Source organism: Sphaeramia orbicularis, chromosome 12 (genome assembly GCF_902148855.1).
Source record: "Sphaeramia orbicularis chromosome 12, fSphaOr1.1, whole genome shotgun sequence".
NCBI classification, from domain to species: Eukaryota; Metazoa; Chordata; class Actinopteri; order Kurtiformes; family Apogonidae; genus Sphaeramia; species Sphaeramia orbicularis.
Window position 1 is genome coordinate 49,836,618 of NC_043968.1, and position 16,814 is coordinate 49,853,431.

A 16,814-nucleotide genomic window follows, 5' to 3' on the forward strand; every position below is an offset into this window, starting at 1 on the left:
AAGATGCCGGGCCACGATGCATCGCCAAGACAGCTTTGAACAACTGCTTATCTTTCAGCCGAGTTTATTTACTTTTTCTATCATTGTTGGACGGAAAAATCAACTGGAAAGGGGTAAGAGTTTATACACATACAAAATGCTGGGCCTGTAGGTACAGAATTTAGGAGAAAGTTATTAAAATTGCTTTTATCAGCGCTCTAAATCCACCCGATGCTGCTGTGCAGCAGGGAGTGACGGTGCGTGCCGTCGTATCCACAGCTGCCAGTTCCTGAGGTGCAGGGCATCAGATTATCTGGGCTTCTATAAGCTGGGGACACTGTTTATGCATCACAGCTCCTGGAATGTAATTTTGAGGAGTGTTTTCATGCTCACCACAGAGACACAAGAAAAAGGAGATGGAGAAAAAGAGACAAATGAGCTCTGAGTTATCATATGCAAGCCGTTAAAATTGATAAAATACCTATTCCTTGGAGGACACTGTCACAGTTCACAAAATGAGGATCACTTCTCTTCCTGTCTTTTCCCATGTTCCATTGCGTCTCAGTGCAACACTTATTTTGCGCAGAAATAAAAGCAGCAGCAGTATAACCCAGTATTGGCTGCACATCAAACATGTCACTGTCAGCATGACATTCCCCTGAATTATAGCAGACTTAAATTATATTTAATAGTGATTAAACATAATTAAATCCCCCTGATTCATGCTGAAGCTTTAGCATTTAATCCAACAATGCCATGCACATGGCAATGAACCATCATTTCCAAAAGCTTAAAAATCACAATGACTGATTTAAGTTTCATTTCTACCATAACCAATGCAACCAGTAGTTCTTTATTGAAAAGGATTGCATAGGAAAAACAACACATTTTGGTTTAACAGTAGGAGAATGTTACATATAGAAGGCATCATAGGTTTTCATTTACACATGAAAAAAAATCCCACCATGAAACTCTTATTGGTGTTTCAGGACGCCAAGAATAGACCATTTTTACAAACTGTAGTACGAGACCCTCAGGAGAAGCCCGAAGCTCAAGGTAACTTAGTTAGAAATTCAGGGGAAAAAATGTCCACTTTAAGTCTGCACAGGCTATATTTGCATAGTATGCATTTGATTTGAATAAATATCCAGTGTAGAATATGGTGAGATTGTTCACAATAACTTGATAAATGTTGTGTGTTCTCTGACAAATTGCACAAACTCTTCAGGTATTCTCTGGAGGAATCAAAGAATGAAAATAGAAAAGGCTGGAAAAACATAGAATTACTTACAAGAAATAATCCCGCTGTACTGCATTTACTCTGACACTAGAAATAACTAGAACTTTTTCTACAAGGGTACTAAACTTGTACAAAAGATGATGAAAAATTATTCTTTTTTAGTTAGAAACATAGAAATACATAATAGTATAAATATATGTATATTTATAGCACTTACCACAATGGGAGAGCAAACAGTATGTTTTTAAAATGCTACTTCAGACAATAAAACTGTAATCAAATACTTATAAAATTAACATATATCTCCTTTGTCTCTTTTAGTGTAATATCACAGATTGTATTTACACATATTCACTTTGCATAGCTTTTAAAATAACATGAAATGTCCTTCTCAATAAATACATCCTTCACAAAAATGAAAGCCATGTGACTAATTTTAGCTGTTCTACATTAGAACATGCTGCACGTCACTTTTTAGTCTCTTTTTCCTGCTTACTTCCACATTCACTTCTATCCAAACACAAACACCCCGACACACTCACTGAGGTTCTCCGAGAGGTTTCACCACAGGCCACGGCATGTCAGGTAAAGGTGTCTGGGGCTCAGCAGGGGCTTGCTGTTGCTGCGTCTGCTGGTTGGCCCAGTTAAAATCCACACCATTCTTCTTCAGAGCAGCCAAGTGCTTAATGTCCAGTGTGGTGAAGGTGGTGAACTGGACCTGGTTCCTCTTACTAGTAGGTGAATGAAGGGGCTCACTGCGATGTGGCCTGGCTAATAAAGTAGCAGAGCGGTTCGCCATGGGATCAATAGCCTTTCCCTGTAGCTGCTGCTGAGAGCTGGCCCTGCAGCGGCCCAGGGTGGCAGTCCTCTCAGGGACAGCGGGGGCGGTCACAGTGGGCAGTGGGGGCATCACGTCTATAGAATGACGAGACTCCAGAGGACGGTGGGCTTCACGTTTTAGCGTGGACACTTGTGGAGGGGCGCACGGAGCCTGAGTGCTGGGATTGTTGCTTCCCAGCCACACCCAGTCATGCTTGTGATCTTTAGGGTCTGCAGTGGGGGGTGGGCTCTGCTGTATGGGAGTCTTATGGTTTCGGAAGCAGAGATTATATGAAGCACAGTTGAGCAAAAAAGCCAAGATAGCCACACATGAGACTCCAACCAAAGCATACATGCCAATTTCCAAGTCTGTCATGGCTTTGAATGTTCTGATTAGATCACTCTCAATGAATTTGGGGGATTTTGATTTCGGCTGCTCTTTCTTGGGTGTCAGTTCTGCTTTAGGCGAGTCTACATTGGAAGGTGAGTTTGGGTTTTCAACTATGTTTCCGTAGCTTACCCTCTGCCCTTCTCCTTTGCTTACGACAGCTGTTGTTGTATCTACAGGTTTGGCCGTCTGTGGCATATTTAGGCTGGGTTTGGCTGTAGTCGTTGTCTTGTGAATGACTTCATATGTGGTAGCTCTTGTTGCTCTGATTGTGGTTCCAATCCACACAACATGTGGCTGAACAGGTCTGGTTGAAACTGCTGTTGAAGTTTCTTCCACAGTGGGCTGATCAGGTATTGTGCTTCGTTTGTCTCCATCTGTCACGGCGCGCTGTGACGTCACTGTTGTTTTAATCTCTCCTACCACTTCTGACGCACCACCATCCAAATCTTTAATTCTATCAGTGCTAACCCTGCCATCACCACCGCCGCCACCAGCCCCTCCTTCAGTGACGGGTAGGCTATTACTCTGGAAATTCATCCTGAGGAGCCCGATGCCCACGACCAATTTGCTCTTCCTCTTAGACTTCTGACATTCCTCACAGATTCTCAGTTCCACTCTCACTAGAGCTCCCTGGCCCTCACCTTCACCTTGGGCGACCACAAATGTGAACTGGGGGGTGCGGCGTACCGTGGCCACCCTCTCATCTGGGGTGGAAACTGTCAAGGAGTAGATACTGCGGTCGAACAACTCCAGAGGAGCGACTGCACCATCGCTGAACTGAACCCAGCAGGTGACCACAGCTTCCTGAGGGAGAGAAGGAGAGAGTCTAGGAACTTCAGAAACCAATATTTACATAAATTTAATAAGAAAAAATGATAATGACTATTATGATTAGTTACAAAAATTAGTTCAAAATTCTTTTAAAACAGTCCTATTGATCTCTCCTATGCATTAATGATCAGAGGAAATACTTTCATCGTTTTCCCTTTTGAGATTAATGCAACCTATGAACTTTACATGACTGTTTTCAAGATATGTGACTGATTAAAGGCATTGTATTAAAATATAATATATTCCAGAGACCCAGGAAAGAGTTTTGGCTTTTTTACATGAAAAAATTGCCTTGATTTGAAACAGCATGACACAACAGTTCTTCAGATACATTTTTTTTTATTATTACCTTCGCCAGGAGGTATTGTGATCACTTTGCTTTGTGTGTTTGTGTGTGTGTTTGTTTGTTTGTTAGCAAGATAACTCTAAAAGTTATGGACAGATTTTCATGAAATTTTCAGGACATGTTGATACTGGCACAAGGAAGAAATGATTAAATTTTGGTGGTGATGGGCGGGCTGATCTGCCTTGGTGGAGGTCTGCGCTCTCCAAGTACTTTTCTAGTTTTTTATGGAATATCCTTTGCAGTGGACAGTGCTTGTTTGTTTGTTTGTTTGTTTGTTTGTTTGTTTGTTTGTTTGTTTGTTTTTAAGTAAAGCTGTGAAACTTGTCCATCACAGAGGACAAAAATTCATCACGGGGTCTCAGGAGGATACAGATGTATAACAAATCACTGAAAGTATGGGGATTAGAACAGTGTAGAAAAAATAGACTAAACCCACAGCTCAGATGAAACTTAGATATGCCCCTCGGTAAAAATATGTTTTAAAAAGAGACTTAAAAGTAGACGCTGACTCAGACAGCCTGGTTCATGTCAGACCTCTGGGGACATGAAAGCTCAATTCCCTTTAGTTTACAGCCTGGACACCAGGATACACAGAAAACCACTGCCTGAGGATAATAATAGGTTAAAAGGTCTAAAATATAATCTGGAGCCAGGTCATGAAGAGCTTTTAAAATAATCAATATAATCTTAAAATCAACCCTAAACAAATGGGGAGCCAGTGTAAATAATCTTAAATAGTATGTCATGCAGTTGAGTTCTGCACAGTTGTGAGACATTTCAAAATGTTTTGGTTGAGACGGGCTATCAGTCTGATATACATGTAGGTGGGGACATGTATGCTCCTTTTTTGCAACGTGAAACACACAAACTACATTTCCTACACTGCATTGCACCATAACCCTTAAAGACCCACAACATAATTATTCTCCTAACTTCCAAGTGATTTTTTTTTTTTACTTTCCTAAGTGAATTATCACCAGTTATTATAATATTATCATCTGCATTTTGCATCTTTAAGTGTAAATCAGTTATTTTCCTATATTTAATTTACTGATCATATAGGTACTCATTAAAGCTCAGAGTAATTTCAAAGGTAATTATATCAAAACAGAGAAAATTAGAGAAAAAGTGACTTTTTGAGCAAAATATATCATTAACTGAACATAAAACAACTATCTCTAAACCACTGTCCTTGGGTTTTACTGATGAATCCATGTTTCAGTGTTCCCATGTTCACTACGGAGCCTCTGAATGTCTAAATGGGCCATATCTAATGACCATGAAAAGATGACAAACTGCATTTTACCTGATTTTTTTTACATGTATTAATAGGGTTAGTGGTTCAACAGTTATTAAACATTTTAGGAGGAGATGGTTTTGGTCAAGGGTGGGTGTTTGGGTCTTTATGGGTTAATTGTTTATATTTCACCAAATCACGGTGGGTTTCATTGGTCACATGTCATGAAGACAAGGGCGTCATAAAAACAAGCACGTTACATCTGTCTCTAAAGGGAAAAGCGCAAAAAAAAAGAAAAAAAAAATCTCTGCACTCGGTCTTAATGGGTTAAAGCTTTACACCCCTTACACAACTCCTCTACACTGTTAGTTGTTGAAAAAAAAAAAAAAATAAATAAGAACAATACATTCAGTAAAGCAGGTCAGTCGTCATCCAGAAAATCAATATACCCCCTGCTTTCAATATGCACTGTATTCCAGTGATTGTGAATAAGAGTTAATTGTCTATGCTAATATCTTTATGATTACACTCTGTGGGGTGTAACATGGATCATAGCTCCATGAAATATAATTTAAGCAAAGTGGATAAAGAGAGTTGAATAGCTGACTAAAAAGGCACAGGTGGCAGTAAAAGCAGAATTAGCCGATCCAATTACATTAATACACAATGACCCATTTCCTGTTTCTAATGTAAGCCACTGGGTTGCCATGGACATAACCTATATTTGGGTTTGAATACATTATAAATAGCCCTGAGCAGAACACTAACAGCTTGCCATCACAGGCACAATTGGCCGGTCATCTGCACTGGCATGGTTCTCACAGTTTATTATTGACAGGGACAGACCAGTGACAGTCACAGTGACAGTGTAGTGTAGGTAAAGTGAGCTGTCGTTCCAGCAGCCATAGACCGCCTAATTGCTGCCCCATGCCAGAGCAGGGGAGCCGGTTTAAAATGGGCAGGCTGCCATAGATAAATGTGTGAGGGAGCTTTTAAAATGATCATCTGTGCTCCCTGTGTGCCTCTGCCACTCTCTCACGCAGCATGGCACCCACAGATGACGGCTGAGCCTCCAACGAATTCACAAAGAGAATACACAGAGTATTACACCCCTAAGGTCATTGTTGCACATATATACTCTACTGTGAAAATCCCTTTAATTTACATTTCTATTTTTTTTATTTATTTATTTATTTTTATGTTATTTCATAAAACTAAACTGTTATTTTTTTCAGCACCCTCCACAGACGGTTTGAATTAAAGCTGTTTTTAATTATATTATCTAGAGCGTACGCTGTTTCTGTTTGCGGTGAAGAAACAATTGAGCCCCCCTGAAATGCAGTAATGCAGGAACATTTGCTGAATGTAAAATTATGGGCTTTTAAACTAATAAAAAGGAGTTTCATTTTTGCTTTACCTCTTTGATACACTGTTTTTTTTGTGCCTGAAGTTGAAACCCTCTGCATGCAAACAGGATGTTACTGATGTAGCGTGTTATTTATATTGTTTCCTATTTTACATGTGTTTGCATGCTGATGTGTGCAACACAAGGAGGAAAGATTCCACTGGTAGTTGCTGATGAATACTAGAGGGTTGTTCGTGAAATGCTCGGGATATTTTAGCATGAGAAAGTGAAGTGTTACAGCCAAAAAGTGTGGCTGTAATGGGTAGAGAAATTGTCCTGATTTTGCATTTGCTTTAAAAGTCAAGTATCAAATACACAATAGGATTAAATGCCAATAAAGCACACTCTGGTGTCTCACTGAGAATTTTAAATACAGCCTGAAGCAACCTGAACTCAGTTTTATCACTTTGTGGTCTTAAAGTAAGCATTCTGATGAAACCCTGTCTGTGATGTTGACAGGTCTCTGTAGAAAATGCTCTATACTTCTTTTACTGAGTGAGCTTTGACATTTCCTTTGATCTGATGATTTGATAATCTCAAGGTGAAAAAAAGACAGACAAGAACACTTGTTGGGAAAAATTGCGAATGTGTGTTGTAAAGTTACTGGTGTAAACTGAAATTGGTACTTTTATCAAGTCAGAGATGAGATCAGGTCATCGTTTTGTATTCCTCGCACTCTTCATATTGTGAGTTTAGTTTGAATCCTCCAAAGCAGAGGTTTTACCTTCCTAAAGGTGCCACAAACGTCAGGTCTTTTATCCTTTCAACTATTAGCTTTTTACACAAATGTGATTTGACCTTCAACTAGCTGTGAATCTGAATTGATGCCAATTTTCCTTTTCTGTTCTTCCTTTTGTTTATTTACCCTATTTTCCAAATCCTCTCTCTGAATTTTAATCTGAATGACAATAGGTGACATGACCGATGTTGGTGTACTGTGTATGACTTGTTTCATTTACCACTGCTCTTTGAAATTTATTTGAAAAACATATGAATTGGGATAAAATCCTTGTGCCATCATGATCTTGGCGAGTCCAAATTACTTGCAAATTATTAGCTTACCCTATTTTTTTTTGCATATACATTTGCATTCCTTTTTGCAGCCTTGCATCTTCCCGCTCCATACCTGTTTAAGCTGTGTGATGATCTCTCGTGTGGTTGCTGTGGCAACAATTGCCCTATTACTTCCTGGGCTGAGCTGTAGGGAAAGAGAGAGTCCAGAGACCAGATGCACCCCCAGCTCCGTCACACTGACTTTATCATCCACCACCTTGATGCTCTTCTCAGCCAGGACAGACAGTGTCAAGGGCGACAACACCTGCAACAAGTACAAGCTGATCTAACCTGCAGATACAACATGTAAATAACGCTCTGGATCAGATAAACCACTTCTTACCTGTATAGTGGTGGTGCCCACGGCTCGTCCCTGCAGCACTACTCCATCCAGCACCCTGGCCACTTCAGAGTCCACAACTCTTACAGAGGAACGTACAAGATTGGTCACATCCACCTGCCGTTTAAAAGACAGAAATCTTGAAGTAGTTACAAAAAGAGTAACTGAAAATATCTGAGACATTAAAGAAAATGTTGATTGACTGGATTCTTGAATTAGTCACATAATTTGTTATTAATTATGGTACAAACAACTTCTTCTCTTGTGCCATTGGATATTTAAATTAAAAATGATGGAAAAAATGTAGAATTGATACAAAGAAAGTATTCAGTTCAAATAATATTGTTTTCTATCAGGTTTTTAACATTGTGCACAGATTCTCTTCTGGAAACTACAGATTTCATCAAGATCATCAAAACTGATTATCGTCATGAAAGACATCCTGTATTTCAGAAATAGTAACAAAACCCCTTAAATGTTAAAGAATCAGTTGTATTTCACAACCATTAAAGTTATTGAATCGTATAGTCCATGAAATATGAAAAACAAACAAGGAACAATTCTATTCAGAGTTCAGAATAATTCATCTTTTTCACTCTAGAGAAAAAGTTCAGCTCAGACCTGCTTTAAATTCAACCAGTTACTGAGACAGACCAGTCTGTTTACATTATCCTTTGTTTTAACTCAGACTGCAGCACTGTGCTAACAAAAGAGCTTCCCCACTGAAAAGCTATTTGCTTCAGAAAAAAGCAACTTTACCACCACTCTGAGACATAGAGTTAAACTTAAAAAGCTGCTATCTGCAACCCAGCACTCACAGGATGTAAGACAAATCCAGTTACATTGACATTATTTAGTTTTGTATTAAACAGTTCCTATTAATCCCCGGAATTAACACATTAATTTTCACATTTAAAGATGTCTTTATCTAAATGCACATAATAAAAACTTGGGCCAGATCCAAAACGAATGAATTACATCAACTCATTTTACAAAAAACTATGCAGCACTTGTGCGAAACCTGCTCTATTTTGGCACCTACTCATGAAAGGATTTTGTACTAATGATATGCTGGTGCAAACACACCCATAAAGGTTGCACTTGAGTGCAATTTGCCCTTGTTTTGCATCAAAGTTTCTAGTGCTTCTCCTCATTTCATCACACTGATTGGTCCATGAGGAAAACATCTAAAAACCCTCAGATTACATGTCTTTAATGTGCAGATATGCTCACACACAGGGCTCTCCACAACACCAACATAGACACAATCTACTGAAACGTCCATCAAAATAGGCTCCAACTGTTAATGTAATTCAGGCAGGTCTGAAATGTGTTTGATTTATGTCTGACACTAAAAATAATGTTTTGTGTCACTGAATATATCTGGGATTTAGCAGAAACATTGGTCCTGATCTGGTGTTTGGTGTCACAGCTGGATGTGTGTCACAGCTGGATGTATGTCACAGTGTCTCGGAGGCAAAGGATATTATGTGCATTTACGCACCACACAGCAGCGATAACTTAATGAATAGCAGATCAGACAGGATCTGACAGTCATTAATGCTGTATGCAACTGCAAGTGTTACACTTCAGGATTGTGGGATAAAAAGGATACTATATAGAAAGTAATAAAGCAGACTGGTCATCAGTGTTTTTTATATTTAAGTACAGAAACTCAGAGATAGCACACATACCAACATGATCCCCCTGATATCAGACTTCAGATTTAATTTCTGACGTCACTAAATATTCATTTAATATCCTTCCACCCTTGCAAACTAGAAAAACAGAGAGGGATAAAGAGAGATAGTAGATGATTTTCCATTGACCCTCTTGCGTGAATATAACTTACGCATAAAAATTTACCTAATGGAAAAACGACAATTTCGCCAAAACTCTCATTTTCGATTAAAAGTTTTTGCGCTGGCAAGAGGTGGTTTGTGGGGCGTAGCGCAAATGGTATATCATGCAAAACTGCAATGGAAAGACCTTTTTCCACTACTAGGGTCACGTCAATAAAAAAAAAAGGATGTTGACAGACGTAACAAGAAGTGCAGAAGAAGAGTTTTAAAAGACACATGGTGCAGTATGTGTGGACACACCATTTTTTAAATTTAGTATGGGATAGAGGGGTAATATATGATAATAATGAATATATCTGTAAATCAACACCATATTTACGTTTGTCACCATGTTTATGGAATGACTTCTTGTGTCATCTCGCGATAATAAACATATCATCACATTTGTTATTTAATAGAAAAACTGACATTACGCACTTGTGTTTTTTTGACATTTAGTAAATATCTGTAATGTTTTGCACAGATGTCCAATGGAAAAGTGACAAGTGATTGTGGAGGAGTTGCTCTAGTTAACTCCAGTGCAGGTGTTTTCTGCATTACTCGCAATATTTTTGTCACTTTTGCAAAGGTTTAGCGAGGAAAAAGTCACGCCATCCTTTTTTGGATCGGACCCCTACTGTAATATATGCAACACTTTACAACCTATTAAAAATGTTGGAACACCAGCTAAATTTTGGTCTCCTGATGTCTTTACCTGCCAATCAGATCCCAGGAAGTATTCGACAGGCTCCTCCTCTGTCAGTGCGTCTGGCAGCATCTCAGTGTCAGGCTGGGCTATAAACGGCGTCAACACCCTGACTGTAGAATGCTGGTACTGCAGCATGCAGCCTCTACCCTTTCTCATCTCCTCCTCTTCCTCGCTGTCCCATGTTGACCTGACACCCAAAGGAATTAACAATGAGTCACATTCTTCAGAAACAATATTAACACATAACTAAATTCAATAATAAATCTACTCCTGCTTGAAACTCTGCAGAATTTTAATAAAGTCAATGTTAACACATCTCCAGTCACCTAGCATGTGTGACAGTTGAGTGTTTCAGTGAGGTAACACTGAGATGAAAAATATATGAATTCCCAACACAATGCATGTGTAGGTGTGTATTTTTTGGTTTTTACAGTGCTGGATAAAGTGCCTCCATATATCTCCCTAGTGTTATCCTATTGCACTAGTTACTACAGCCGTAGATCAACTGCTGGAATTGTTCTATATGTTCCCAGGGTGAACTCAAAGTTCAGGAAAACAGCTTTGCCTATTTATGCACCACGAGCATGGAAAGAATTACAAAACATCATTTCACTTCAAATACTTTCAATGGCTTTGAAGACATTTCTGTACTATTGTGACAGAAACATGTTGCTGATTTACATAAACCTCTGTAGAGGGGTATGACTTATGGATATCACTGGTGTGGTCTATTTGCCTCTTCTTTTACATTCTTCACCTCTCTTTTATTCTTCCTTATTTCTATGTAGCTTTTATGTATTTAGTTTGTCTTTTATATGTGAAATAGTTACTCCCATTTTGATAAGGACTTCCTGGAACAAGAGATCAGGAATGTCACAATGTGACAATGCTGGATAAATAAATATAACAAATATTTTTTTGGTTGCATTTTACATTACCCCTTGGTAGTAACACACTAATAGAGTACCAGTCTTAAAAATAAAACTAGTAATTATTGCGTTACATTGCTGAAATTCACCCCCCTCTGGAGCGTAATGCAGACTTATGTGAGCACTAGAGGGAGCTCTCCCATGGTGAGGAAATCTAACATCATGAAGGCTTTGACCATAAGGTCAGAGAGGGAAGAGATGGATGACAACCAAAGGAACTTTTAGAGTCAAAGAAACTGACAAAGTGATGAACACTACAAGCACTGTTGTTGTTTTCACCACTGGACACAGCTTTAAATGAAAAGAATGGAGTTTGATGCGAAAATCTTGGTGTTTCTTCTTAACAGGTGAGTTTGATTATGAAGCTTATGAAGGTATAAAGTTATTATGAGATGTTATTATCTTTGCTACGTTGTCGTTTATTGATCCATGGTTCAGACTAAAATGTGACAGTTCTGACCTTGTTTGGATGATTCCAAGCAGATCTTTAGTTCAGCTACTGACAATATAAACTGTACAGAAAACAGAGGTTGTTTGTGGTTTTACTGTGGCTAATTTCTGTCTAAAAACAGAGCTAAGCTAACAGAGCTATAATGTAAACTATCACCCAATGCAGCATAGAAGGATTAGAAAACATAATGCTATTGTGAATGTCTGTCAAAACAACCTGCTATGAGGTTTTCCTTCAAGAGGAAAACTTGATGATTCCATAATACAGAAATGTGTGTGTAAACCATGAGCTTTCTACTTTATTCAGTGAGTGATACAGTCTGTGGATACATAATGTTGATCTGTTGGTGGTTCTGGTAGCTGTGTTCTGGTACACCACATCCCCCCATTGTTGAAACTTATGTATATCAGTATTATTTGTACATCCTTTCAATGGGCATTGTATCAACCCCTTAGGCCAGGGGTGTCAAACATGCGGCTCGGGGGCCAAATGCGGCCTGCCAAAGGGTCCAGTCCAGCCCTTGGGATGTTTTTGCAAAGTCAAAAATTCCACAGTCTTGAATTGAATAAAGCAAAAAAAAAAAATTAAAAAAAAAAAAAAATTGCTTGAATTAAGGAAAAAAATGTTGAATTAAGCAAAAAAATCTTCAATCAAGTAAAAAAACCAAAATCTTAAATTTAGCAAAAAATCTTGAATTAACAACTTCAAATTTGTTTCTTTGTTTTAGTGCAAAAAAATAACATTAAATTATGAAAATATTTACATTTACAAACTATCCTGTAACAATAAAATGTGAATAACCTGAACAAATATGAGCAACTCTGTCTAAAGAAAATTAAGCACAATTTTAACTATTTTCTGCCTATTACTCAGTGTCTAGTGTCTTTGTAGATCTGATCCGTAATGCACATGTAGAAATGATATGTTGAGGGAGAATATTGTTAAAATTGCACTTATTTTTCTCAAGAAATTTCAGTTTATTCAGGTTATTCACATCTTTTTTATTAGGATAGTTTATAAAAGTAAGTATTTTCATAATCTAATGTTTTTATTTTCTTTACCCTAAAACAAAGACAAAAATTTGGAGTAGTCATAATTTATATATTATGTTATTTTTTTTTACTGGTTCGGCCCACTGCAGATCAAATTTAGCTGAATGTGGCCCCTGAACTAAAATGAGTTTGACACCCCTGCCTTAGGCGCTGGAGTTGGGGTTGTTTTTTGGTTTATTTTTTGTTTTTCTTTTCAAAAAATATGCAATTTTGATATCAAGATTTGTTTTGTCTATTTCATTCATCATTTATGTTGATTGCCTCAATATTGCAACTCTGACGCTTAAAGGGTTAACACATAATTTCCAAAAAACATTATGTTAAATTCAGCTAAATCCTGCAGATTTTTGTCCTGGATAAAAATGCAGTTACTTATAGATATATCATACAGGTTGGCATGGGCCTACATACAGTTACAAATTTACAAACACACTTAACATTTTTAATAGAATTCAAGGACCAAAAAAACAATTACATGGCTTGTACAGTCCGTGAAGCCAATTTAAAACTCTTGCGCTCTCCTGCCTGCCAGCAGTGAGCAAGCAAACTGAAGAGCAATTCTGCAAATCAGTGATGTGGTTGTTGTTGCTACTAAAGTGGAATAGCACATTGTTAAATGACATTTAACTTGAAATAAATTTAAGTTCAGTCAAACAGATCCTGCAGCTGACTGGTTTGTGTGTCTGTGGCAGAGGTTTAGGTGTGAAACCATACACAAGTCTCACAGTAGTAATCATAGAACTCTCACTCACACCAATCCGCCATGCACTGAACAACAGGTGTGCTAGAGAGTTAGTGGATGTGATTTCATACCGCAGGCAGGAAGTGCCTCTCAACAACAGTCCAAATAAACATCATTATTACATAGCCTAAGGTCAAGCTTAACATGTGATGGAGATGCAGCTTGAATTAAATCGGTGTGAATCTACACCAGACATGAAACTAATTCCTACTTTTTGCTCTTTTTGTCTAAGTTAGGGAAGTCATAAACAAAGTATCTTCCTCCTGTGTGCAACAAATAAACCATAATTCAAGCTACATCCATTTAATGAACATTTATAATGAGTTTTACAATATTCTTGTACTTTTACTCTGTTGTACTTTTGTCTTTGCTATGGTTAGGTCACCTTTTTGCTATTTTTTTTCTTAAATCATCATGTGCTGCTAAGCTTCAAACAAACATCAACAAACATATGCAGCATGTTACTGTGTGATGTCTGTTTTTCTCATTTTCATTCATTCATTTTCTGAACTATGGGATAGCCTCCAGAAGCTCCTCAAGAGGGTTGAGGGGCTTCTGGAGCTTATACCAACAACCAGTGGGTGAAGACGGGGTACACATGGCTGATATATCAAGACAAACAACCATTCACTCTCACATTCGTATCTATGGGTCATTTAATGCATGTCTTTGAATGGGGGGAGGAAGCCGGAGTGTCCCTGGATAACCAAAGCATCGACACAGCACAGCAACATGCAAATTCCACACACAAAGGCCCACTGTCACCTCTTGTCGTGAGGCAACAGTGCTAACCACCGTGCCAACATCCATATCTGTATAATAAATGTTAATCATTTGTTTAATGCATTTTTGTGCATTTACTTTGTTGAGAGGTCTTTGCCATGGTTACTTTAACTTTTGACTATTTTATTGTTTTCCTCAAACCGTCATGAGTTGCTAAGCTTTAATTAAGATAATATTCAAATAATTAAACTCTGTCACAGACATCTGTATTTTTGAAATTTTCAAAGCTAAAATAACATGGAAAACTTTACTGAAATTTAATGTGTTACACCTGATCTAGATAAATATATATATAGGATAGGGATACTTGGTGTGCCCCATGGGACCTTACTTTGTAAACTATATGCATTACAGTCACTGGAGAGAGAGCGACATATTATTTTTTATCCTGAATGATTGTAATGATATCATTATTCTGAGTTATGGCATCCATAGCACATGGTGTTTGTCAATTTTGCAAACCAAGAAAAACAGCTTTTTATAAAACTACCTGAGAGTCCTGTAATAAATCTACATGACAACATAACCACACGTGTAATGATTTAAATTTGTCACACTTTTTCACTTGTTCTTTTGTACAAGGCAAAAATGAGCCTTGACTTGACTCCCTTGACTTGCAAAACAATATTTTATTTATCCATGAGACAGTGGGAAGAAGGATTTCACTTTTCTATATTTGCACACTGAAAAAAAAAAGATGCTACCTCATGAACATGTTAGATACACATATATAGACACACACAAATGCAAAAAAAACAAGGCATAAAAAACTTTTTCCTCATTAGTTGAGAAAAATACAATTTCCCAGTTTGGCATCAATAAAGTCTATCTATCATTCCAACTATTACAGTCTCACACATCAGAAATATATATTTCTGAGCCAGTATGTAGATGTGTCTGAAGCAGATTATTGAGTGTTTTGGGAAATGAACGGCCCAGTGACAGTTTTTACCCCAGAGAAAACTAACAGCCGGCCATGGTCATTAGTATTGAGTGAAAAGTAATGACTTCACTGTAAGTATTGAGTGAATTTCCTCTCTTTGTCTCCAGGGCAAATGTGTTGCCTCTCTAGTGCCCGGCCCACTGATTCACTAAACACATTTATGACTGGCTTCATAAGACAGATAATAGAAAAACACCTCCAAATATAATGTAATCCAGATTAAACCCACAAACAAACTACAGACTTTAAAATGACCGAGGAGTTGAATTAAGGTCTGCCTGGCACAGTCAAATCAAAAACTACACATTAATAAGCTCTGCAAAAACATATTTCATATTTTCTCAATGAGTTGAAACTGTGCTGTATCTAAAACGTTCTTGTACAAGTCTGGATGGGGAATAGATGGAACAGTACACTGCAGAAAAAGGCTAATTAAAAAAGAATATTACAATTGACTTGGACTTGTATTTTATTATAGACAGTATCAACAGTATGATGACTTCAGTGAGCAAGTTAATGAGCAAGTGCACAATTTAATGAGCAATTAAATAATTAAATAACAATATGATGTAATCATGATTTGGTACAAAAGCAGCATCCAGATAGGTCTGGTAAATCACCTAATGTGTGATTGTCTTCGATGACTTCTTCTTGTTTTATTGTTAGGATGATAGCCTAAAAAACCAGCTGAACTATCCAGTAAGTGTTTTCACACTGTACATGAACGGAACCATGGTTCAGTTTGATCTGGACTCATAAAACCTCTTTTGGTCAGACTGAAGACTAGTGTATACATGGGAGGTTTCATGCCTGTAAATGTGGTTCGAATCAAAGTGGAACTTCCAAAAGTTCAGATGAAATGAAAATATCTTCAGCACTTTTTTTCTGCTATTGCACAGTCATTTCCCATGGGGGACTGAAGAATTATTAAACCTACCAGAAACCCCAAAAGAAATTCTGTAACCTGTGTTGTTGTGTAAATGTGAAATTTTAGTGCATTATTCTTGGTTCAAATTGACAAAGTAATTCATCCACCCAGGCGATGGTTTTATGAGGCCAAATCAGCCCCCTTAGTGTCGGTCTGGAGGTTCTAAGCAGAGAAATGTAACAGCCTCATTTGGACCCAGGAGAAAATGAACAAGGTTTGGCAGACTCCAGTAGAAGAACAGGTGGGCCATACAGCCCTGATTAGAGGCATTAACATTCAGTTTAGTACTAATATCAGGATGCAGTGTGGGAAGGCGGGGATGCTCAATTTGATTTATGAAATAGGAGGTGGCACGTTGAGCCTTTTCCTCTATAAAATGCTGATTTTGTCCATTTCTAAGTGTGGTACGAGCAAGAAGAATTTTTATCTTCTCAGTATATTGTACATGTGGACATGCAGGACCCACTGAAAATGACCCTCTGCTTTTAACTCATCACTTGCTGAACATACAGGAATACAACACACTGCAGACCAGGAGTAGTGGGTTGCCATGTCTTGGGAGCAAATGAGGTGGTGGGGGTGTTAAGTGCCTTGCTCAAGGGCACATCAGCCCACAATTTCTATGACAGCTTTCAGTCACAAGTCGCTTCTTCAACCTCGTAGTAAAGTTCACCAGAGTTAATGTGTTTCTTCAAAATAAAATCACAATATCATTTAATTTTCAGCTTAAAAATCATGTTTTAATGTTTAGTATGACTTTAATCATCTCTGACAGGTAGAAATTTTCTGTTACTT

The 16,814-nt window shown here is 37.9% G+C and overlaps 1 protein-coding gene across 1 annotated transcript in view; it reads right to left on the reverse strand.

Annotated features, from left to right (window-relative positions):
• Window positions 1-789: 789 nt before the first annotated feature.
• LOC115429793 (transmembrane protein 132D-like) overlaps window positions 790-16,814 on the reverse strand; it is a 58,390-nt gene continuing 42,365 nt past the window's right edge. The window contains exons 7-10 of the mRNA XM_030149513.1: window positions 10,198-10,378; window positions 7,645-7,758; window positions 7,375-7,566; window positions 790-3,233 (exon numbers count right to left, since the gene is read on the reverse strand). Of these exons, the coding sequence (XP_030005373.1) occupies window positions 1,758-3,233; window positions 7,375-7,566; window positions 7,645-7,758; window positions 10,198-10,378 (1,963 nt within the window). The 3' untranslated portion in view covers window positions 790-1,757. The remainder of the gene's footprint in view (window positions 3,234-7,374; window positions 7,567-7,644; window positions 7,759-10,197; window positions 10,379-16,814) is intronic.